Source organism: Lemur catta, chromosome 23, assembly GCF_020740605.2.
Source record: "Lemur catta isolate mLemCat1 chromosome 23, mLemCat1.pri, whole genome shotgun sequence".
Lineage (NCBI taxonomy): Eukaryota > Metazoa > Chordata > Mammalia > Primates > Lemuridae > Lemur > Lemur catta.
Genome location: NC_059150.1, coordinates 15660387 through 15685774, shown reverse-complemented (window position 1 = coordinate 15685774; position 25388 = coordinate 15660387). Strand labels below are relative to the sequence as shown.

Here is a 25388-nt window from a genome sequence, read left to right as displayed (position 1 = left end):
TTCCTCCTAAGACTGGGAGCAAGGCGCAGATGTCTGCTCTCACCACTCTTAAGGCAGCATAGTGCTAGAAGTGTAATAAGCCAGTGTAATAAGCAAATAAAAGAAAATAAAAGGAATATAATTGGAAAGGAAGAAATAAAACTGTTCCAACTTGTAGAGGACATAATGGTCTTTGCAGAAAATCCTAAAATCTATAGAAAAATTCCTAAAATTAATAATTGAGCTCAATAAGATCAAGACCAATATATAAAAAGTGTGTTTTAATATGTCAGCAATGGACACATGGAAATTGAATAATACAATATCATTTATAATCACTCACAAAATAAAATATATAAATATAAATTTAACAAAACACGTACAGAACTTGTATATAGAAAGCTATAAAACAATGATGGAACACATCAAAGATCTAGATAAGTAGAGTAACATATCACATTTGTGGATTGAAAGATTCAACTTAGTAAGGATGTCAATTCTCCCCAAATTGATATACAAATTTAACACAATTCCTATCAAAATCCCAGCAAGAATTTTTTTTTGTGGGTACAAATTGTTCTAAACTTTATATGGAAAGGAAAGGAACAATAATTGCTGAAACAATTTTGAAGAATAAATTGGAGAGGATTCACCCTACCTGATTTCAAGACTTATATAACTATAGTAATTCAGACTATATGGTATTGGTTGAAGGATGGACACATACATCAACGGAACAGAAGAGAAAACCCAGAAATAGACCCTTAAAAGATCAAACTGATTTTTGACAAAGTTGCAAACATAATTCAATGGAAGAAAGACAGCTGTTTCACCAAATAGTGCCAGGGCACTATTAATAACCATATAAAAATTTATTACCATGATTAGTCATTAAGAAACGCAAGTTAAACCACAATGCAATACCACTATACACTTACTAGAATGGATAAAATTAAAAGACTAGTCATGATGAGTGTTGGCAAGGATCTGGAGCATCAATATAATCCAGCTATTCCACTCCTAGTTATTTACCAAAGGGAAATGGTAATATAGGTCTACGCAGAGAGTTTAAAACAAATATTCATAATATTCATAGCAGCTTTATTCATAATAGCCTCGTACTGGAAACAACTTAAGTATCTATCAATGATGAATATATAAATAAATCATGGTATATCTGTACAATGGACTATTAATCAGCAATAAAACATGAACTACTGATACATGAAACATGGATGAATTTCAAAATAATTTTGTTGAATGAAAGCAGATATTTTATGATTTCATTTATACAAAATGGGGATGGCGTATATTTAACCAAACTTAAAAAGCTGTTGTGAGGATCAAATAAGAGAAAATTTAGATTATGTATGATAAGAGATTACCAACCAATATATTACGCAAATATGATATTATTGAGAGTATTTTCAATGGAGTAATATAATGTCACTTTTCAGTTATTATCTAATGAAGTAGATCACGACTCTCATTATAGGTAATATTTACTGAGCACTTACTATGTATTGGTTTTTGTCTATTTATTTAAATCTCAAGAACCACCCTATGGGATAGGTACTATTAGTATCATTTTACAGATGAAACTCAGACCTAAGCAGAGAGGCGATTTGGTCTAGGAGAAAGAGAGCTCCACTGAGAATCAGGAGACCTGAATTTCAAGTCTTGGCTCTTGAGGCTGTGGGACCGTCTTTAGTCCTTCTCTCTCTATTGTCAAATACCAGTAACAACTACTCAGCTTATTTCACAAAGCTCTTGTAATGATCAAGGGAGATAACGTGAAACCACTTTACAAACTTGGAGCAGTAATGCTTTTCTGTCAAAAACTACATAAACACAAATATCTTTGGAAAGGTAATTTAAAGAAAGTGGTAGAGAGGACAAAATAACACTACACTAAGTCAAATTTTGAAATACTTAAGAGATCTAAAAATATTTACAGAAATGTGTCTGAAAAATAATGTTTGTCTAAATGTTTGCCATTAAGATATTACACTCTACAGTGCTAAGCATTTTAATAATTAATAAATACATAAGTCAGAAAATTCTTTCTTAATATTTATTTTCCATTATAATTTGGCAGTAAAAATCACTTTTCACAAAGATATTATATGTATATTAACCAATCAGTCTTGATTCATTCTTTTTGCCTTTCCATTTCTCCTGGTAGTTTTGTAAGAATCCATGACTTCAGTTTTTCTAGCTCAGTTTTGCTTAGCTCATGGTAAACATCTGGAAAACTATGAAACTTTGCACTCACACCTAGAGACTTTAACATTGAGTTTGTCTCTTCTCCCCAAGAATGAAGAACTAACTCATCTGCAGTACCATGACACTGAAATAATTCAGGAAGTAAACCATCACTTTTCTGAAGAGCCTAGAAAAGAAGATAATAAAAATGGAAAAGCTTAAGAAACTCCATTTAAAAAGATCACTCTCAGAGCAGAAAAATTCCAATTTTATTAGAGTTTCAATAATCAAAGGGAAAAAACAGGCAGAGGTGGTGCTATCTCAAATACACACTGGTCGGCCAGGCCTGGGAACTTAGCTGGGTGCTGCAATCACTTGAGCTCTGGTTGCACGTGACCTGCATTTATTCTATAGAGGATTGTCTCAAAAATGGCCAAAGCATTTCCTAAAGAAACTGAGTGACCTGGGGAGACAGACCTCTTCACAGCAAGTGAAAGGAAGGGAGAGTACAGAGCTGAAGTACACTCAAGGGGAAAATTATATTCTAGTTCTCATTTCTATATTTTCTTTATCATTCTACTTCTGGTAATGAAGTTGTAACATTGTAAGGTATCATATTCATAAATTAGGATATTGCTGCAAAATAAGTTATCAGCTATATAATTGTTTTTTGTTTTGATTATGTTCATGACATAATAAGGAAACCTGGGTATAATCATCTAGATTTTTAATATGTATAAAAGATACATATATGCCATACATACATATATATGAGCATATATATATATATATCCTTTCCTCCTTGACATTTTGCTTAACAATACTCTTTGTACAAGCCATTTCGTGAACATTAATGATGTGCTGGAATTTAGTCAATATGACTAATATGGCCATAAATTCCAGGAATGCTCAATTTACGTCAATTGTGTAAAAACTGAGCATCAGTTTTTAGAGCTTAATTATCAATTTTGGTTTAGTTTCAAGGTGTGTATGCTTCGTGTTTCAGTTTTTTAAATCTAGAACTTACCTGGTAAACAGCAGATGCTTTATTTAGAAAACTAGAAAGAACAAATACTCCTGCCACATCTTGATGATTTCTATATGCTAAATGCATGGCCATGCATCCTCCCATAGAAAATCCTCCTAAAAGAAGCAAAAATACACTTACCAGGAAAAGCAGAATACATGCAATAATAATTTAGAATAAGATATATCTACATCAATCGTCCATAAATAATTTTAAAGTATTTGTAGAGAAACCTTTAAAGAGATACAGTGCTAAAAAGAAATTTAGTCTACCTTAAGTTTCATAGAAAAAGACCTGCTATGAGTAAACCTTGTTCCATCTATGTCATCACTGGTAGAAAGATTTGTGTTATAAAAGGAGCTAGAAATGAACAAAGAAACCATGATCACAAGTAAAAATACTTATAATTCAAAATATGAGTCATAGTATAACCATTATTTATTTAACTTTCAATGTCCACTTGTATTTTGTTTATACTTCCAGAAATCCTCATATCACAACTACAGTTATAATAAGAACATGTACCTTTTGGTCTTACTTGCCAAGCTGTCAGCTCCACGAGGAGTTACGTTTCTAGTGGATGCCATATAACAGATATTTAGTGAATTTTGAAATTAGGAAGGATGACCAAAAATTTGGTGAGCTAGTTAAAACATTTTTGGATTACAATATTATTTTGGAAACTGACTTACGTTGGTATTATAAAAATAAAACGTGTATACCTATATGTACTTTTTAAAAACAGAGTCTGAAAAGACCATGTATTCATTTGAAAAGCTGTTATTGTTTTCTATGTGCCAATCACTGTGCTAGTCACTGATGGCATGGAGGTTAGAATACATGTACCCTCCTTCTCAGGGGGACTTTTGAGGAAATACATCCATCACAGACTGTGGAGACAGGTGTATGATGTGACAGCAGCAGACACAGTGGTGATTCCAAGCCTGACTACAGGTCAGGGACTCAGAATGACATTCCCAAGCCTGAATGAGAGTTACATGACATCTCATTTATGTTTCTTGAGAAAATATAGAAAGTTACTCCTGTAGCCCACATACTTGTGAAAATACAAACATACTTTGATGTAGACTTCAGTCTCCTTATTTCTAGCCTACTGCTTTATTTTACTTAAAATGTAATGCTGAGGTCTTAGAGACCATAAATGTGAATTTACTACAATATCCTTCTTTTATACAGGAAGGCAACAGAGGCCCAAAGAGATTAAGTGATCAGCTTAAGGCTGTTCCCCTTATTTTAGACGTAATGCTAGGAATTTTGGAATTCAGATCTCATATAACAGATTTTAATGTATATTCTACTCTCCTTTAATATTTATTAAAATAGGACTACTTTATCTGGGGCTGGCAGATGGTATTATTTTGGACACAGGACACGAATATATGAGAGAGGATTACCAGCCTGGCAAAGTTTAGGTTTGCAAGGGCATAATATGTAAATAATGATCACGTATGATAAGTATCATATCTGTGATTTTCAACATACCAGAAAGAAATAATAGGTCTCATCAGTAGCAGCAGCCCACCATGGATGAAAATCACCTGAAAGGCTCTTTCAAAATACCCCTCCCCCAACACTTCAAGATACAGATATACCCAATTCATGAATGAACTTGACAGGGGAGGAAAAAGCATAAACATCCTAAACCTGTATGAAAAACTTGCATATGTGCATTAGAGTCCCCAAACGGCTAAAAGTCACTGGGCTACATCATCCATGAACGTGTGCATTAATAAATCTTTGACACGTCCCATTTGGATAGAAAGAGCTAATCGTAAGTAGATAAGATTAGCATTTCTGGTAGTTCATTATAAGTACGCAGAAAGAATTCTAAATCTTATTATATTTTGCCACAAATTCTAGTTATAGACTTCTATTTCCTTCTGAAGTTATTCAATGTAAGAACATTATGTGGGTTATAAAGCAAATACATTTTGAAATAAAATTCTTAACAAGATTTATCTAAATTAAATTTATATAAACTAGTTCTTTAGAAAAACCTTAAGAGTAAGAAACAGTTCTTTCTTCAATGATCAAACTCTGATTGAGCGCTTATGATTAGCTGAACAAAGTGCGTTTGCCCTCTTGTTGCACACATACTAATGAGCTGGCTTCATCTTTACATGCCCAGTGGTGAGTAGAGAGCCTGGTACATAGTGACAACTCAATAAAAGTTTAACTTAAATGTTAGAAACCATATATTATAGGAGGAAATTAGTAAAAACTTACAAATATCTCTTAAGTTTATCAATATCATAAAGACACAAAAGGGCATTTTCTAATTTAAGGTTTAGTGGAAAGAGGAGGACTAGGCTGAAAATAAGGGAACCTGAGTTCTAGTCTTGCCTGTGACACTCCCTAGCTGACTGTCTCTGTGTAAATTATTTAAATGCAGGATTTCACTTCTAGTAAAATTATATAGCTGGAATAGATGATCTCTATGGTTTCTACAAAGTTCTTAAATGCAAATACTTCATAATTCCATTGTAAACATCGAAAGTGTAAGGGTTTTCAAAATTTAGTTATTACAAACAAAGAAATTCACTTTCAGTTAAGAAATAAAAATCTGTTATCTCTCGGGACACAATTCTAACTTTCCTATAAGTTCACAGATCTTAGTAATTGCTCACTTTCTTCATCTCTTCCAATCTCCCCTCTGTTACTTATAACCCACATGCTTAGAAAATGAATTCTAGGTTGCTTACAATCAAATACACTGTTAATAATAAAACTACCTGTCTAAAATCAGAGCAGGTGGGGGGTATGAGCGAAGGAGAAATGGGATCTGAGGAAAGAGAGAGAGATCAAGAACGAAAGAGAAAGAGACTAAGAGACGGTGATGTTGGGGTGGCGGCAGTAATTAAGGGTACAACTGGGCATTTAACTGTTTCTCTACAGCAAGGAAATACTCTTTAACAGAAGGCATCGTAACAGATCATACTGTTAATAGAAAGTTTTCCTAGCATTGAAATTCTTAGTGGAATTTATTAAGTGGATCTTTATTAAACATACAATTCAAAACCAAACATTCTACATACAGCTGCACCTGCTACTGACTCTTCCAGGTCATAAAGACTTAACATTTGCTAGAATGTAAAGATCATGAGAGCAGGGATTTTTATCTGTTTTATTCACCACTGCTCAGAACACTGCCTACTACATAGATGGTCCTTAGTAAATATTTATTGAATAAACAATGTAAATTGTAGTTCAATAAAGATATTTCTGTAAGAAAACAAATTTATCATCAAGAAATGTAGCTTTTTGATGACTTGATATAAAAGTAAAGCTTAGAAAACCTAGAAATGAATTAGTGTGCTCCAGGCCAATCATTCCTAATCTGGCTTCTTAAAAATAAAGATTTTAGACTCAATCCCAGACCCACTAACAAAATCTCACCATATGTGTCTAATTTTTAATAAAACAGATGTTTGAGAATCACAATTGTGTGGTAAATTATTCAAAATTAAGTATATGGGTAAACAAAATGTGAAGATATGGTCATGATATAAAAGAAGTCCATACACTATAGATGACGAAGCTGCAGGAAACAAGGTGTTATTTTTCTGAGAAATTCAAAAGCTTGAATTATGTGTTTGCCAAATGTAGCTAATGAACATTTGAAATATGATTAGTGTGACTGAGGAACTAAATTTTAAATTTTATTTAACTTTAGTTTAAATTCAAATTTAAAGAGCCCCATGTAGCTAGTGGCTACCATACTAGACAATGAAGTTCTGATTATCTAAGCTGAACCAGTGATTGAAAAAAGCTTCAAAATTCATAAATGGAATAGTAAAATTAATATTTCATAAAAAGACAATTTTGAAGCGAAGATAAAGATCAATAAAAGATAAAATGCAAATAAAATAGATTAGTGGGCAAAAATATATTAAAAATGATTTTAAAAGCATTCCTATCAAGAAAATTTTACACATTAAGTGTCCCCAACACTTCATTTTTATTGAGCAGGGAACCTAATCACTTTAGAGAGCCTTGATGGGACCAGACTAGCTTAAAAACTACAACAACAACAATAAAAACATTTACCCACATATAAAATGTCATTATGCCCACACATAAATGCATCCTGCAGACATTTAGCCTCACATTTAATTCTCATAAGTTACAATGAAGAAAAATGTACTCATTGAAATATTATTTTTTTAAGATTTAATCTAAGTCCTTTACCCATTTATAATCTTGTGAGGTAATCTGTAATTCCTCACTAGCCGTCTTTGACAGTACAATTACCTTTAGCATGGGACACTACTGTGAAAAGGGACCTTGTATATTTTTCCTAATAGAAGAAAATTTAACACAAAGGACTAGTTATGTGAATTCAATTTTCCATCTAAGAGTCTAAAGCCTAATATAAAATACACTGCTCAATAAGTAAATACCAAATAGTAAATTCATTGTAGGTAATGGTTATAATGGATATTTATAGTTGCTGGTGAAGTATTTAAAATGTCAAGAGTTAACATTTCAACATACATTTAAGATTAACAAGCTGAATAAAACATGTTTAAAAAATAATAAACCTGGCTTTATGAACTCCTTATATAAAATAAAACAGAAACAATCTATAAAAAAACTATATTGGAAAAATTAAGATAATCTATCTGAGAGTAAAATAGTAAAACAAAAAATAAAAACCACACAATTAAAGTTTGCTATCAACTGAATAGGATTTTAAAGACGTAATAACTCCACCACTATCCCAAATTTAAAACGTTTTTCCATTTAATTTATATAGTATTATAATTACTCTTTAGACTTAAGTACAATAAAGTCTCAAAAGATTTGGGAATATAGAAATTATGCCTAACATATTTGCTTGTGTATTTACTTTCACACAAAATTTGCAGAATAAAGAAACCATTTATTTTCCTCTATGGAAAACTGTTACAACAATAGTCCTAAGTCTTTAAAGTTCTAATATTGCTTTAAAGAAACATAAGTTGTTTAATTAAAATACATACATGTTCAAAGAAAGTAGAAGAATACAATCGTTCTCAAGTTTTACATCCCAGCAGAGCTTCAGAAGAAACTTGTATATGTTCTGGAAAAGGCAGCCTGGAAACTGTGGTGCTAAGTTTCACCTTGAGAATTTCAACTATTCCTTCATTTTATTTTTATTTTGAATCTTATTATAAAATTATTATATTATTACACACCCACTATGCAAAGTGTTTCTACAATACAAATACATATAAAGAAGAAAATGAGTAACCCAAATCTTATTTTACCCATATGTAATTCTGACATGTTCTTTTAAAATTCATTTTAACAGTTAAATTCACTCTATATGTACACTTTTATATCTTGTTTTATATTTCATGTAGTAACTGATTTGAAAGTCTTTCCACAGAATTACAAAACTTTATAATTATTTTTTAATTGAACAATACTTACTGAGTGCCTTTTATATATGTATATATAGTACTTAATGGGTATATAATATTCAATTCTATTAATGGACTGTAATTCTCTAACCATTCCCTTTATGATGAGTATTTAGACCATTGATGTAAATCACTCAAATGTAGTTCCAGATGCACTTGCTTCTCCCTGCTTCAAAATTCTGATAACCTGCTCATCTTATCAAAATTCTGATAATCTATTCATATAATTTGTCAGGTTCTATACATCCTAGATCAAAGTTAAACCTAAATTATATAAATATTTTCTTTTAACAAATTATCGCCACCTAGTGGCCAATAAAGGAATCTGTTAAGGGTACAAAGTTCTTGACTAAGTCAAGAGACCTGGGTTCTAGTTCCAACTAGTCAATAATCTTTTTAAATTCTGGTTTCTTTATCTCTGAAATCAGAGTAAGTATATCCTATTTTACCAAAATTCAAGGTTCAAGAGATCTACTGTATATGAAAACAACTTTGTAACTTAAACACTACCTAAATATAATACACTATGATATATAATGACAATTTAAAAACTACCACGTATAAATGTCAACTAATTTAAGAGTATCACTACAATATATACTTTCTAAGCACAACAGTTTACAAGGGACAATGATATACCTTTCTCCATTTTGATTTCTCACACTACACAGCAACATAAGAGAAGGAAATGAGTTTCAAGACGAGGCTCTCACAAAGAGGGAGAACACAGTGACTACGAAATATGCTTATATTCTGCACCCTGGACACTTTCAATATGTTAATAGAGTCAGAAGAAGACAAGATAATCTAATATTATTAATAATTATGCATGCGACTCTTCTTCCTGTGAATTCATATGGTACTTAATTATTTAAATCACCAATTGACTGATTAGGTCATGCCATTCATTATAGATTTCCTGAACATTTGCTCTGCGCCAGGCATCATGATGAAGAAATATACACTAGCATGGTATAACTAATATACCATATATTAGTTATTAGTTATACCATGTTAGGGTACTCATCACAGCCTGGCTGGCATTACAGTTATCATTTTAAGAACCTCATGGGCCTTTCCAGGTTGTAAGAAATTTGTGAGATAGATTCTGTTTTATTTATCTGTGTGTACCTTTGAGCATCTAAAATACTTCCTGGCACACAGTGGGGACTTAAAACCTACTAAAGATTGAATGATGAAACAGTCACATATTTTGAATTCTATCTTCTGTTTCATAATCCCCTAACCTGAGTTATGTGTTCCTTCCTTGTGCTCTTCCTAGTACTCCAACAATGTTCTATGTTGGTCTCTATTAGAGTTAAACAGTTAAACACAGAAATACAAATAGAGTTAAACATAGATAAGGAAACTGAGGCCCAGAAAGGCGATGTTACTGGGCTGGAGATCACACTGCTTTTAATTAACAAAAAAAAGTAGAAACTGAAGCCATGCCAGAAAAGAATGGATTCTAGAACAGAATGGATTCTATCTATTATATCATGTTGCCTTTTATAACTCAATTGGACGGTTTGGTATTTCAATAAACACAGTTTGTTAATTTATCCAAATCCTGTCTATACAGAATTTCGAGGTGCATTTTAATGTTATTCAGTCAGAACATGATGGAGATAATTTGTTTTATAATTTCATCATTAAATACAACTCATAAATAGTTACATTTGGAAATAAAACCATTTTAACTAAAATACATCCTCTACCACTCACATTCTACACACTCCATCTCACTTTTGTATGTATCACAAAAATAGAGATTTTAGTGGTTTGTGTATTTGATGAGTACAGAAAAAGAAAAAGGTATTAAGTAGAATAAAGAGCTGTGTTACATTCCCTTGGGAACAGGGCTTGGCAAAGGCATGTTTAACAAAAGTTTGTAAATACCCTATTCTTATCATTGTAAAGGGTTTAATTTTCATTTGATGGTATATTTTGACTGTGTACTCTGTCTTAATCATGGCAATAACAGTTTAAACTTACATTCGTAAGACTTAAGCTAATTAAAATAAAATGCTTTAAAAACTGAAATGAATAGCCTCAATTGAAAATTAAACTAGAAATTAAATTTTAACTGCCATGGGATTCTCAAAACATGTTATTATTCAAAAATGAAATCAATTAAAATTTCCTGAGCTGCTGTTTATACTTCTACTATCTTTGAACCCCCCAATATGTAAAGTTTATCTGAAACTATGAATAAGTCAAATGATATATAAGTGCTTCTAAGTAATATTCCAAGTAAAAATTTGATGGATAGAATTAGACAAAAGTGAAAAAAAGCTATAAATTACCAACATTTAAAGGTCTTACCTACTAATATCCTGTTCTTCTTGATGCCACTTTTTACTTCATCATTGATCAAATCAGTAAGCACCTGACACATTACATTAATTGATTCAAGGTGTTCTGGGCAGTCATTAGATATTTTATATCTGTCAAACCATACGTTGGAGATGCCTCCTTTCATAGGAGTATATGGCCTGTTTAAAAACAAAAAGGAAAGAAAGGAAAAGGGAATATTAAAATGGATGCTTTAATTTCCAAAACACTCATGTTTTGAATGAATAATTTCAACTTCCTCCAAGTTTTATAAGTTAAAGAATGCATATTAAAAACACTTCCCCCTGCATATTGCACTAACTCTTCTATATTATTTCTTCCATTAACATTTACTAATGTCAGTTCATCATCTTTACTGATTCTCTCCATCTTTTAAGAAGTCAAACAGTTACAGTACTAGTGAATCTTAACCCATTCATTGTATATTCATGTTCTGGAATGCCATGTCAGTTTATATATAAAATACACACACACACACACACACACATACACAGACACACCATGAAGGTATTTCAAATTACAATGGAGTCCTATGTTGGCAGAGGTAAATGAAAAGGGAACAAAAACAAACTTAAGAGATTTCTGTAGGCAAACACAAAGAGGTCCAGGGGGCTACATCAGATAAATAAGGAGAACAAAGGTTTTCCAAAAATGAGGGACAAGAGAGTAGGACAAAAGATACTGCTTATACGTTGGCAAGCCCTGCTTTCACGCTGGCAAGCCCTGCTTTCTCTTTACGTAATGGTGAATAACAAGGTTTGCTATATGAAAGAGTAGCACAGAAAACACAGTCAGTGACAAAAGTCTCCATCATGATTTGAAAGAATTCTAAACCAAAGATAAGTAACATTTCCCTTTGATGACCACGGATACAGAATTCCTCCCACACCAATACCTCTGCAACTTTGCCATCTCAGATTCAGCTGTATACTCTCACCCTCCAAAGTCACTGAAGTACAAGCATGAAATGTGCAGCTAGATTTTTAAAAAGGGGAGGGGGTTTAACAGACACCAGTTGATACCTGAACATGATTTTCTGTATATGTTTTTTGTTTTGTTTTTTTGAGACAGGATCTTGCTCTGTCACCCAGGCTAGAGTACAGTGGCATTATCATAGCTCACTGCAATCTCCAACTCCTGGGCTCAAGCAATCCTCCTGCCTCAGCCTCCTGGGTAGCTGGGACTACAGGTGCGCACCATCGCACCTGGCTAATTTTTGTGTTTTTTATAGAGACAGGGTCTTGCCATGTAGCCCAGGCTGGTCTCAAATGAACTCCTGGCCTCAAACAATTCTCCCACCACAACCTCCCAAAGTGCTAGGATTACAGGCATGAGACACTGTGCCTGGCCCCAAATTTATATTTTACTCAGCAAACCCAGAGAACTAGAGATATTCACTTCTCATTACCCTTAGGAAGCATGCAATCTTCAGGGCCAGTGGGTGGTGCAGAAGAGAACAGGAAAACTATACCACCACTTTTTTATATTGATCATACCACTTAAGGAGGCTGGGCATCCAGAGTGTTATATTTGGAAGGTTTCTCAGAGAAATTGAAAAAAAAACTTGAAACAAGAAAAGTGCACTGACTCAAATTTAACAAAAACTCACATACAGGGGACCATAAACATTATTTTTCAATATGCTTTCTAAAATTTAGGTGGAAAAAAAAATAAAAATAAAATTTAGATGGATATTATGAATAACCCTGTAAGTCAATACATAAAAACTTAACATTTTCCCTAATTTATGCAGACATATAAAATTTTACAAATGTATATTGTAAATACATGCAGTTTTGATTTTTTTATATAAATCTTATTTATTTCGGCTCATCTCTCCATTCTTCCTCTCCTGTCCAACTCCCCCACATATCTATCTTGTCTTCCACGCTAGGTAAACCATCTTAATGATTGGGAATATATCCTTCAATGCTTTTCTTACACATGTATTAAAATATGCATATTTACAGAACATTTCTTAGAACACTATATGCTTTTCAAAAATAAAATAAGCCTATCTGCTTTTGTTATGTTCATGATGCATTTTTCCTTTAATAGTACCCTCATGGAAATCCTTCCAACTGATACAGTTCTAACTCATCCTTTTAAGTGGCTATATGATACCCTATCATAAAGAAGTTGCACAATATAATCAGCCATTCTCCTACTAATGGACATTCATATTGCATCCAGGTTTTAGTCACCAATGCTGCACTAAACATACCTGCATACATGCTTTTTATCTACTGGAACTTTTTATTCCTATGGAACAGAGTTCAAGAAACATGACTGCTGGATTGAAAGGTACAATTTTTATCTATTGTTTCACAGTTACTTCCACAAAGGTTGCAAAAATTTACCTTTCTACAAAAAAGGTAGGAAAAGATCCCTTGTTCACAGCACTAGCAGCAGTAGGTGCTCACATACGTTAAAATGTTACCATTTAAGACTATCAATTGAGATTTTAAAATCAACTTTATTAAGGTATAATTCATGAATTAAGTCCTAATACCTAAGACATATACTGTACATAGAGCTGATTTCTCTCCAGTGCATCTAGAATGGTACTAGTTCTACACCATCCTTGGGAAAATGAAGAAAATGGTCAAACAATTTTCTGTGTTCTGTGATTCAGATGAAGAGCTTTGGTTAAGAAAGGCTCTATTCCACTAATCTATTTATCAGTTTAGTATCATATCAACCATATTATGTATTACAGTGGTTTTATAGCATGTTCTGAAATTGTCTCATACTTGTGTTGGCTATTCTCAGGCATCTACTGCTGTTTATTTATCCAAGAAATTAATCAAAAAAATTAATAACCTATAAAATACTTTCAAAAAATTCTCCTCAAAAGTCCTTTTGGAATTTTAATGAATATAACATTATTATCTGAGAATTAATATTTTATGACATAAACTTGAAAGGAGGACAGATTTTTGCAGACTGAGCTCTTAAGGCTTTTCCTACATTGCTGTCTATCTAGGCTCTCAACTGGTACAGAAAAGGTAAAATCCTGAACTAATTCTCTACTAGGACTCCTACAGAATCTAAATTCTCCCTCATTCCCACATGCCTTTTGACCCCAGAAGCTGCTTGGCTCAAGAGAGGTAGATAAACAGGAATCAGAAGGGGAGAGAAGGCAGAAAGCATTCAAGCCTTCTTCCTTCCAGAATCTCTTCTCAGAGTTAGCTTTCTTGAACTACTGTGAAAATGAAAGTAGGTGCTTTCCACATAGCCATTGTCAAACAAAATGAAATCTCAAATTGTATTAGAACTGCCATTAAAATCACAGTGAAGTTCTAAATCAAAACTGAATATACAACACTCATTTTAAAGTTCGAATTAGACTGTTACCCTTTTGAATTATTTCTACTTCCCTTTTCATTTTAGTCTGCTATTTCTGTAAGTGTTTGTCTGTCTAAACACTTAAATAAGGATGATATCATAGGCTAAAATGTGAATCATTCTGGGAACTCAGCCATTAATGGAAAAAAATGACATTCACTTAACTTTTTTCTTTGACAATGCCTTACTTAATTAGAGATAGATGCTCTATAGAGGTAGCATCCCAATTTAAGTATTCTACTAATATGGTAGCTTTCTGTTCTTGAAATTCTCTAAGAAAATTAAAATTCTGTACAAAGGAAATATTTAGGAAAATTTAATGAGACAAAGAATAATTTAGAACTTTTATGTTAAGAAAACATAATCAAGAATGTATAAATCTCTTAAAATGTTAGAATAACCTTTAAATAAAGCATAAAAGGTTATTTCTTAAGCAGCTAAAAACACTGGCACATATGTTATACTCATTCACCTTCCTCAAATCACTCACTTTATTAGCTGGTATAAAACAGCTCAGACATTACCACAATAAATAAATATGTTTGGCGTAGAACATCTGTGTGGCTCCTAAATCAATCAATCAATCAACTCATTTACACATTGGTCAAGTATTAAGCTGGAATAAAATATCCAAGGTAAAAAAAAAAAAAGAATGAAAAGAAAGAAGAATTGACATTCAGCTTGATATCAAGTTCGGTTTTGATCTGTGTTCCCTTAATGTCATAAAATCAAAAGGTCATTCATACCCTTTAAGATAATCTGGCTCCAATCTTCCTCTTTATCCTCATTTCATATCACATTCCCCAGCATTCACTAGGTTCCAGTCACATTTACCCCTTTCTTTTTTTCAAACAGGGCAAGCTCATTATTGATCCAAGGGCTTTGCGTCTGATATTCCCTCTGCCTGGAAAGCTCTTCGCCACATTTCTGCATGGTGGGCTCCCACTGATCATTTAGGTCTCAGCTCAAATGCCACTTTTCAGGGGAGCTTCTTTGACTATTGAATTTAAAGTATACCTCTCTTCTCCCCAGCAACACACACATATATTCTCTTCCATTACCCTTTCTTAATACCATTTATTACTATTTGAAATTGTTACATTCAATTTCCCTTTTGTTTTCTGTCTCTGTGTGAGCTCCCTGAGAGCAGGGACTTTACTTTTCCACAGTGATAGACCCAGTGCCAAGAACAAAGCCCAACATATAGTAGATACTAAATAAGTATCTGTTGAACAATAAATGTCAACCATTTGTGTTACTTGGGAATAATCTGTGTCAGCTGGAAATAACAGAATGTTTAAAATTATTTTATTTGTGCTTTAAACATCTGTTGACTTTAACTCTTGTAAAATCCACACTCTGATTTCCAGAAAATGATCACATCTTTCTTTTGTATCTTTTTTATAAAAATAGATTTCTAAGAAAACAAATTTATACATAGTAGTAGGTATTTAAACATACCTAATACTTACCAAAGAAGTAAACTATTTCCTCAAAATGGCTTTTTAGCAGAGTTCCTTACTAGCATACTTGTTGTACAGATCTACTGGTATCAGGAGAGGGATTTCCTAATATCATGCTTCAGATAGGAATCCTAAGTGATGGAGTAAAGAGGAATCCATTGTTTACTATGTCTAAATAAAAAGTGCCCAAATCTATTTTAGAATACATACTTAATGCAAAGTATAAATGTGGACTTTATGTGGAAAAACAATAAATCAAAAAGTGGAGACATTGTGTAAATCTTATGACTTCAAGAATTTTTCAAAACACCAAAAAAAGCTATATCATCATATAAATTATAAATGGCTTGTTAAAAAATTACTTTTTTAAAAATGGAAATTCTAATAGTAAACCCAAACTAAGGAAACCTCTAATTGTAAATACAGCTACAGTATGTCATAGAAATAAAAATCTTTATTGGGCACTTCAATTAAAGAGTCCAAATTAGCCATTATAAAAAAAAATAATGCAATACTTTCCATCTAAATCAACACTGCAAACTAATTGCTGACTTTCACTAAATATGCCCCTAACTTAGCTGATTAACAGTATCTATTAAATATAGTTGAAAAAAAGGAATACCTTATAGCTAAACTGGTAATTCAAAATTTAGTCAAAACACACTAATATACTATTATAGACCACAACTGAGTAAATATAATAGACTACTGTTCTCCTGTTCTTTAAAACATGTAAACAAAAATTATAACCTGGTTTTGTGGTATCTTCAATGTATGTGGATGAACTACACATGACAGCTATAACATACAGGGGTGAGGATAAAGGGATGTATATAATTATAAGGCTTCTGTAAGTTCACTGAAAGTGGTAAAAAATGAATTTTAAGTAAGTGAGAGGTTTTCTATGTATGGCATAATCCCTAGAGCAATCAGGGAAAAAAATGGACAAATTAAAATGGAATATTTAAAAAATTCAAAGTAATGCAAAAAGGAGGTATAAAAGGAAAATAGAGGGAAAAAAAGTGGTTGACCTAAATTCAAAACTATCTCATTAAATGTAAACGGTTTAAACAAATCACTTAAATGATAGAAACTGTCAGATTGGTTAAGTAAAAAAAACAGAACCCAACTATGTGTTGTCTATAAGAAACCGCTTTAAATATAATGACACAGGTAGGTTAAAAGTAAAAGGATGAGAAAACACATATTATGCAACTGTAAATAAAAGAAAGTACAAGGATTAAAAAAAAGATTTGCCGTGTAAACAGCAAGATTAGGAAAGCTGATGTACACATTATTATTATTAAACAAAGTATACTTCAGGGTATTACCAGAAATTAAAAATGAACATTTTATAAGATAAAGTAGCTATTAATGGGGAAGATAATAATCCTACATTGGTATGCACCTAATAATACAGCCTAAAAATACATGAAGAGAAAACTGACAGAACTAGAGGAAGAAACAGACTGATCTACAATCATAGTTGGAGATTTTAATACCCATTCTTTGGTAACTAATAGAATTTATAAAAATCATCACTAAGCATATACAAAATTTGAGGAAAACTACTAACCACCTTGAACTATTGACATTTAGAGAACACTATACACAAAAAAGCACAAGAGCAGTCACCAAATTAGAACATATGCAAAGCCATAAAACAAGTTCCAGTGAGTATCAAATAAAATCATACAGGATATTTTTTGACAACAAAGGAATAAAATTAGAAATCAATAGCAATATAGAAAATAATCCCAAATATTTGGAAATTAACAACATATTTCTAATTAACCCATGGGTTAAGAAGGTCCCAGAACTGTATTTTCTGCAACTGGCCAGAACAACATTTTCTATCCCACATGCTCTTCTTACAATGTGACTCTGTCTAATACTCTGATACTTCATCAAGCGGTGGAGGTCTGTGTTTTTTCCCCTCGAATCTGAGTGGTTTTCCAACTAATGAGCACTATGTAACTGCTAAGACTAGGTCATTAAAGGTAATACAGCTTGCTCCTGGTTTTCTTAGGACATTTGCTGTTGGAACCCAGTCTCCATGCTGCTAGGATGCCCAAATACCACAGGGTGAGGCCTCACGTAGGTGTTGCAGTAATAGTCTAAAGGAAGGTCTTAGTTAATACCCAGCATTAACTGCCAGATATGTGAGTGAGCCTTCAGGTGACTCCAGTCCCTACCAGTCAGGCCATGAGTCACCCCAGCCTTCAAGTTTTCCCAGCAAGGGCCCCAGATCAAGTTCTCACCACTGTGCTCTTTCTGAATTCTTAGTCTACAAAATTTGTGACCATAATAAAACTGTTATTTGGGTGGTTTGTTACACAGAAATAATAATAGGACCATGAAGGAGACAAGAAAATATTTCAGCATAAATAATTTTAAAAGTAAAAGAAAAAATGAGTCCTCCTCCCCCACAAAATTAGTAGGACTAAGCTAAAGTAGAGTGAGAAATGTACAGTTTTAATGTAAATAGATGGAAATAAGAAATATAAGAGTAGATATAAACAAAACAGAAAAACAAACAGAGAGAATAATAGAGTGAAAGTTAGCTCTATGAAAAGATTAATAAAATTGGTAACTTCTTTGTAAGATGAACCAAGAAAAAAGATATAAATTATTATCAGCAATGAAATAAAGATTATCAACAATAAATCATAAAAGCATTAAAAGGAAATATCATAAACTTTATGCCAAAAAATTCGACAAATTAGATAAAAGATACAAATTCCATGAGAAATACAAATTATCAAAATAGATCCAAGAAGAAAAAGAAAATCTGAATACCCTGACTCTACAAAAGAAATTGAATTAATTATCAAAACCTTCACCCAAGAAAACATCAGGTCCAGATGATTTCACTAGTGAACTTTAACAAACATTTAAGGAATAAATAACACAAACTCAGAAAACATAGAAGGGAATACTTCCTAACACATTTTTGACATTTTCGAAGACATTCAATTAGCACAAAAATAACTCACTGGTGATCTTCTATCTGTATTGCCAAACACTTAAACTCTCCAAAAATTATATTAACATTTTTTGAATCTTCAATCTTATGTTATCATTTTGTTCTTCCTCTTTCAATTGTATCAAGTGAGGTAAGCAAATTCTTCTTAGTACACATAAAAAGGTCCTTGAAGTCCCGGTTCTATTTCTCCTTAATACTAAATTAACGGAAAATTAAAGCAAAGCATTTGCATAAGCACATAGTATGCCTGATGTGAATCAAGAACAGATAATGAGAAGTCAGACTGGGGCACAGCTCAGCACATTATTTCACTTACACAAAAAATATTTGCAATTTAAATGCTGGTTTAAATTATGTGTTCAGGATAAAAGAGCATGCAGATGCTAATTTAATATCTATAAAAAGCAATTTGACTTCAAAACTATACCAATCTTATTGTGAATTTTGTCAAACACACCTACAGGTTACATAATCTAAATATTTACTAAGTACTCAATTCCATATTTCTATTTGGGTTTACTGATTCAAAAAGCATAACATTATTTCTAAATAATCCTTTTAAATGTGGAAAGAATCTCATAAAACCCTTTTCTAGAGATTATGAACTCTGGTTTAACTAAATTTTTAGAAAGATTACACTCACTGGAGTTATTAAATTTCCTTTTGGGGTGAATGTGGGGAAGAAGAGAGCTTGAAAGTTAAGTAATACCTGCAGGACAGAGGAAGCAGAGTCCTGTAAGTCACAGCTGGGACACAGTTTAAATTCAGAGATTTAGGGAACATTTTATAGAGGGGGAATAAATCACTCACCTGGCAAATTTTGGCCCAATAGTGTAACTGCAATAAAGAATATATTCTGGGAAAAAAAGTACCCTAATTTAAGATATCTTAAATATAGAATTACGCTTAAAGAATATCTAGCTGGCACACTTCTTTATATGTATTATGCCACAGTTATATTGAGCAGTGAGATAAATTACTGCATACCTGGGAGGAGCTGTTGGATAAATAATTTTTATGTGTTGGAATGTTAAATCTTGATTTAAAACCTCTTTGATCCACCTTCTTAATCCTCGTCCAGAATCACCTGATGAATCACAAAATCTAGATTAAGATAAATATTTTAATAATACAATGCATTTAAAAGCAGTCTATAACTTTCATGTCACACAGGGCTTAAAAAGAGATAAAAAAATCTCCATACATAAAAATAACCATATAGAAACTGATTCATCAATATGATTTGATCAGGCATCAATAGGTAGCAATACTTTTGATTATGTTATTCCTGGCTTCACCACTGTCATTTTGATGACCTTAAGTTTCCTCATTTGTTTAATGGGTATAATAGGGACAAATAAACAAACTGATTTTTCTAAAAGGTATTCTTTCTGTATCTATATCTGATTTTAACACTGTAAATTCTTATCTTACTCTTAAAAGTAATAAATTCCTAAAGTGGTTGTTAAACTTTTGTAGTTGGAACAACCTAATATAATTTTCTTAGTTAAAACAATAACCTTTAAAAAGGGGTATTCAGTGTACTTTAATTTTTAACTTGAAGAAACTAGAATTTAACATGTTATATGACCTAAAATAATGATTACATACTTGAAGGGTTAAAAATAATCAAAACTCATACAAAATTAATGTATGTACATTTGCACCAAAAAATGGAAGAAACTATAAGTCCATCATATAGAGTTCTGAAGAGGAAATTTAGAGGTAACAACTTTAATTTTTTAATCAGTTAAGATATGAATTAAAAAACTATCTATTGAATACCTATCAATGTGCTAGGCATTGTGTTCACCGTTAGAGAGGAGGCACTGATGGGGTGGATGAGGGGGGAATAGAGCCCCTACTCTCATGGCGTATATAGTTTATTCTGAGAAACAGACATTATTCAAATAATCACATAAATAAACGTAAAAGACAAATGTAACTGCTGCAAAGATGAGACAACTTGCTGCTGCAAGGGTTTATTATACTCAGAACCGATCGAGTTAAGGAGTTTAGAGATAATTTCACTAGGCTATAAACTCTGCAAGGCAAGATTCATTATAAGTTTTATCCAGAGTAATTTGTTCACCTAATGCCTAGAACAGGACTGACAAAAAACTGCACATGCAATAGTTGCTAAATGGTCTGAACTAAAATCTACAGGGTAGTGGGAAGTGAAGTGCAGAAGGAAAGAGCATCTCAGGCAAAGGAAAGGGCAGATGCTAAGACCCTAGACAGGAGGGAGCAGTATGACATCTAAGAACTGAAAGGCAGAGAATAAGGAAGAGCAGTGGCTGCAAGATGAGGATGGAGAAACCAGGAAACTGACATATCCTAAGAGCATAGACACACCAGAGTATTGACAGAAAGGTGGCACGATTCTAAGGATCTCTCTGGAAGCTGTGTGAAGACAGAACTGAAGAGGAACAAAAGTAGATGTGAGATCAGTTAGGAGGCTACTGTTCAGGTGACAGGATGATAACACAGACAGAACTAGAACTAGAGAGACTTAGGAACTAAAATGAACAGAAATTGGCAACAGATGAGTTATGAGGGTCAATGGTCAGAGGTTTCAAGGATGACTAGTAGGTTTTTGGCCAGAGCCACTGGGTGAACAACAGTGCTACACACTAGCCTAGAAAGGGAACACAACAAGCAACAGGTCCACAGATGTTGAATGAGAGGTGCCTCGTTACAATGCATACAAGGTCTTACACCAGGGGTTGGTTGAGCAAACGACGGCCAGTCAGAGGGGAGGACAAAATCAGCATAAGGTCCTTAAGGGCCATATGCCAAGAATGGCTTTTACATTATTAAAGAATCATCAAGAAAAAGAGAGAAGGCGAAAATATGTGGAAAAAGACCTTATGTGGCCCACAAAGCTGAAAATCCTTACTATGGGATCCTTTATAGAGTTTGCAGACCCCTGCCCTACACTACCTGGATGCCAGTATCCTCTCAGATGTCCTCTCCTCCTCTTCTCACTCTAGGCACACTAGCCTTACTGCTTTTCCTTGAACATGTCAAGGAACCTACATCAGAGCCTCTCTCTTGGTTTTTCCTTCATCTGGAAAAGTCTAACCCCATATATCCACGATTCACTCACCGAAGTCTAGCTGTGAAGTGTCATCTTCACAGTGAGGCTTGTCCTGACCACTTTATTTAACTGCAACCCCACCCCCACCCCAATACCTTCCATCCCCCTTATCTTGCTTTCTTTTTTTCCATTAATCCTACTACCTTGTACTGGATCATTTTTTTCACTACAACATTAGTCCCATGAGAGCAGGGATTTGGGTTTGTTTTATTCACTGCTGTATGCTAAGAGCCTAGAACACTGCCTTCCACATAGTGTTCTATTCACAGTGAATAGATTAATGAATGACTCTCACGGAGTTGGATAAACAAGTTTAGAACTCAAAGGAGCCCTCAAAAGGAGACACACATTTGAGTCACTGATGTATAGGTAAAAATAGAATTTATAAGCTGCCATGGAGTTTAGCCTGGAGAGAAGAATGTACAGTGAGAAGAGGATCTAGGACCAAATTTTAAGAAATCCCATGGCCACATCGAGGAGCGGATGAGTCTGTGAAAGAAACCAGAAGGAGCAAATAGAGACAGAAAGAAAATCAGAAGAGTTTTCTGAGAAGAAAGTTGAATGCTGCTGACAGTTCAAATAAGAGGAAGACTGAAAAATGTTCACTACGTTTAGCAATCCAGAGGTTACTGGTGACTTTAGCAAGAGCCAATTCAGGCTCAGTGCTGAAGCCTTATTATATAGAGAGAAAGCCATAAACAAAAACACATGGTTTAGGCTTTTGTGAACCTTATAGTTTAGTGCGGAATACAGACATTAAATGAGGTAATTATAAGTATGAATACCACTGAAAGGAGAACCAGTGTCCTACAGGAGCAAGTAATAAGAGTGAATTAATCTAATCTGACAGATTGAACAAAGCTAATTAAACTATCATTTCTTTTTATCATACCAAAAGAAGGTACCTCCTTAGTATTTTATTAGCAGGAAAGGCTCAAATTAAATTGGCTATATAAAATTTACATTATATGTTTTTCTATGGCTGCTGTATCCTACAAGAAACCTTAAGATTTTCAGATTCTTTTTTAAAAAACAAAATCTGTCTCTACATACATTTTTTCAGCCTTGAAGAATAAGATTGAATGCTACAAAACAACATCCAACCATCCATTCACAATGTCCACTTTTTGAAAAGCCAGCACTTTTTCCATGGTAAAGCAGTTACAGTCAAACTGATTTAACTGGTTAACAGCATGGTTAAATTGAGTATGATAAAACTGTTATAAGCGGTTTGCCCATATTTGCATTAACCAGAAGCCAAACATCTTCTATAACATAACCACACATATTAAAGTCTAATGTAAAATCACTAGCCTCTAACATGGATGATAAAGATCTACTCCCAATAAGAGTTTTATTTACTTCAATGGAGATTTAAACATATAGGAATCATATTATACTTGCATACTTGGCAGAATTCTTTGGATAAATTTTTTGTTCAAAATACAAAGGGAAAAAATACATAAACAATGTATGGCTGGGTTTTAGAGACATGCCCTTACAGGTTATAAATATGTCAGTAATTTGAAATTGAAAATAAGGATAGTCATTTAAGCAAAGTGGTCCAGGGGAAAAAAGAACATAATCTAGGTGTTCTTCCTAGCAATACTGTGAATTAACTTATTTATGACAAGAGGTATAATACTGACTGCATTTTTGGATATTTATAAATGAACACCCTTGGAATCCTGAACAGTACCATCAGTCCCCTAGTTACAAAACATCGCTGTCATCTTGAACACCTCACCTTCCAAATGTATGTCCAGTCTTTCCCTTTAAACATCATTGGCCCTTTTCTTCCCTGTCCCCAAAATGATACATTCTAGTTCGGGGTTTTTCACTTTACCCCACAAGAGCATTGATTTTGTAGTCAGAAATTTGGGTTCAAATAGCAAATCCCAAATCCAATTCCACTCACAGTGATAGCTAAGTGAGCTTGGGCAAGAAGCTGTTGAAGCTACCTAGTCTCATTTTCAAAATAAGCAGAATACCTCCCACAACTGCCCATTGCCACTTCTCTACCCTGTACCTCTCCAATTCCCTCCACTATCCAATCACCATCCCTTTTAAGCCACAGGTCTGAGTTCAAAGACCACTTTCTCTGAAAAGTCTGACAAGCTCTTTACCTTCCAAATGCCTCAATAATGCCTAACCACATTTTTTTTTCCTTACAATTCACTTGGCAGTAAATCATGCACCATCTTGTGATCTTCCATTCACTGCTGACTCAAACTAATTGAATTGTTTTTGTTTTTAACTTTAGGTAGGCCCCCTGAGGACACTGGCTGTGCCTCATTTCTTTAAAAAAAAAAACCCCAGTTCCTGTGAACTTACCCTAGGCCAATCATTGGGGGTGCAAAGATTAAAACAAGGGTCCTTACTCTTGAGGAGCTCACAATCCAGTGGGGAAGACAGACATAAGTAATTACAGCTGACTGTTCAGAAACGATACACAGAATTAAGTGCACGTTAGTAAGAGCTGGCAGTGGAAGAATACCTGTCCCTGGGACTCACAGCTGACTCTGCGCTGTATCTTGGAAGTTTAATGACACGGGGGAGAAGTGGAAAGGAGCAGGAAAAAGGAAAACAAGAAAAGGCACGCCAACCCTGGTACCGTGCCTTACAGAAAGGACACACTCAGTACATATTATCTAAGATAACTTATCTCAGTTGTCGACATTAGTATGGGAGGCTGAAAGCAAGCAATGGCAAATCACCAGTAGCTGGCCCTGGAAAGCACTACATAATTCATTTGCCCCTGGCGGAAGACTTACCTTACTAACTTGCTCTGTTTAAATTAGGGGCGAGGAATGGGGCGGTGGGGAGGGCTGCCCGGGAGAGAATGTTGTGAATGGAGGGGTGGCCGAGGGCGGCGGGACACGAGGGCCGGAAGCGGGGAGGTGGGAGGGTGACCGCAAGATGGGAGGAGGAGGACAGGGGGTGCGGCCGGGGACAGCTGCCCCTGCCCGTGCGTCCACAGCCGTGGGCTAGCTAGGGGGAAGCCACCCTCTCCGAGCCCCCTGCGCCCCTTTTGGGCCCGGCGCCTCCTCCACTGGGGCAACCGAAGGGAGGAGGTTTCCCAAACTGCAGAAAACCGGGACATAAAACTGCAATCCACCTGAGCCATGCAGGAAGATCAGAGAGGCGCTGTGCGTCCCAACCGGCGACACAACACAGCGCCGCAGGAGACCGGAGCGAGACGCGGCCGCCATGGCCAACACCGCCAGCACAGCCGCAGGCCCCGCCCCTGCGCCGCCGCGCGGGGCCGCGCACGCAAGCACGTAAATACCGCGCCCGAGCACGCCTGAGGGCGCGCATGCGCGGCGCAGCTGACGCAGTCTTGCCTTTTAATACCTCGGGGTCGAGTTTGAGGCGGTTCTGACTGTATTGAGTGTGGTTTTGCTAAGAAAGGTATTGAGCAAATCCATGTCAGCCTCGTGTGGGCTTTTGTAATGTTTATATTTCAAGCATTTGCTGTAGGACTTTTAACTGCAATCTT

General features: G+C 34.3%; 1 protein-coding gene across 1 annotated transcript; it reads right to left on the bottom strand.

Annotated features, from left to right (window-relative positions):
* Positions 1 to 2039: 2039 nt before the first annotated feature.
* On the bottom strand, positions 2040 to 25145 carry LYPLAL1 (lysophospholipase like 1). Its single transcript, XM_045536050.1, has 5 exons — positions 25008 to 25145; positions 19777 to 19876; positions 10963 to 11132; positions 3212 to 3327; positions 2040 to 2371 (listed from the first exon to the last, which is right to left on the bottom strand). Exons 1-5 carry the CDS (start codon positions 25099 to 25101, stop codon positions 2132 to 2134), a joined length of 720 nt encoding a protein of 239 aa, XP_045392006.1. The 5' UTR covers positions 25102 to 25145; the 3' UTR covers positions 2040 to 2131.
* Between the last annotated feature and the right edge of the window lie 243 nt (positions 25146 to 25388).

Coding starts and splice junctions, on each gene's coding strand:
- LYPLAL1 (XM_045536050.1), bottom strand. CDS start 25,101: ATGGCGGCCGCGTCTCGCTCCGGTCTCCTGCGGCGCTGTGTTGTGTCG. Junction 11,133..19,776: donor TATCCAACAGCTCCTCCCAG/GTATGCAGTAAT, acceptor GTTTTTAAACAG/GCCATATACTCCTATGAAAG. Junction 2,372..3,211: donor AAGCATCTGCTGTTTACCAG/GTAAGTTCTAGA, acceptor CTTCTTTTCTAG/GCTCTTCAGAAAAGTGATGG.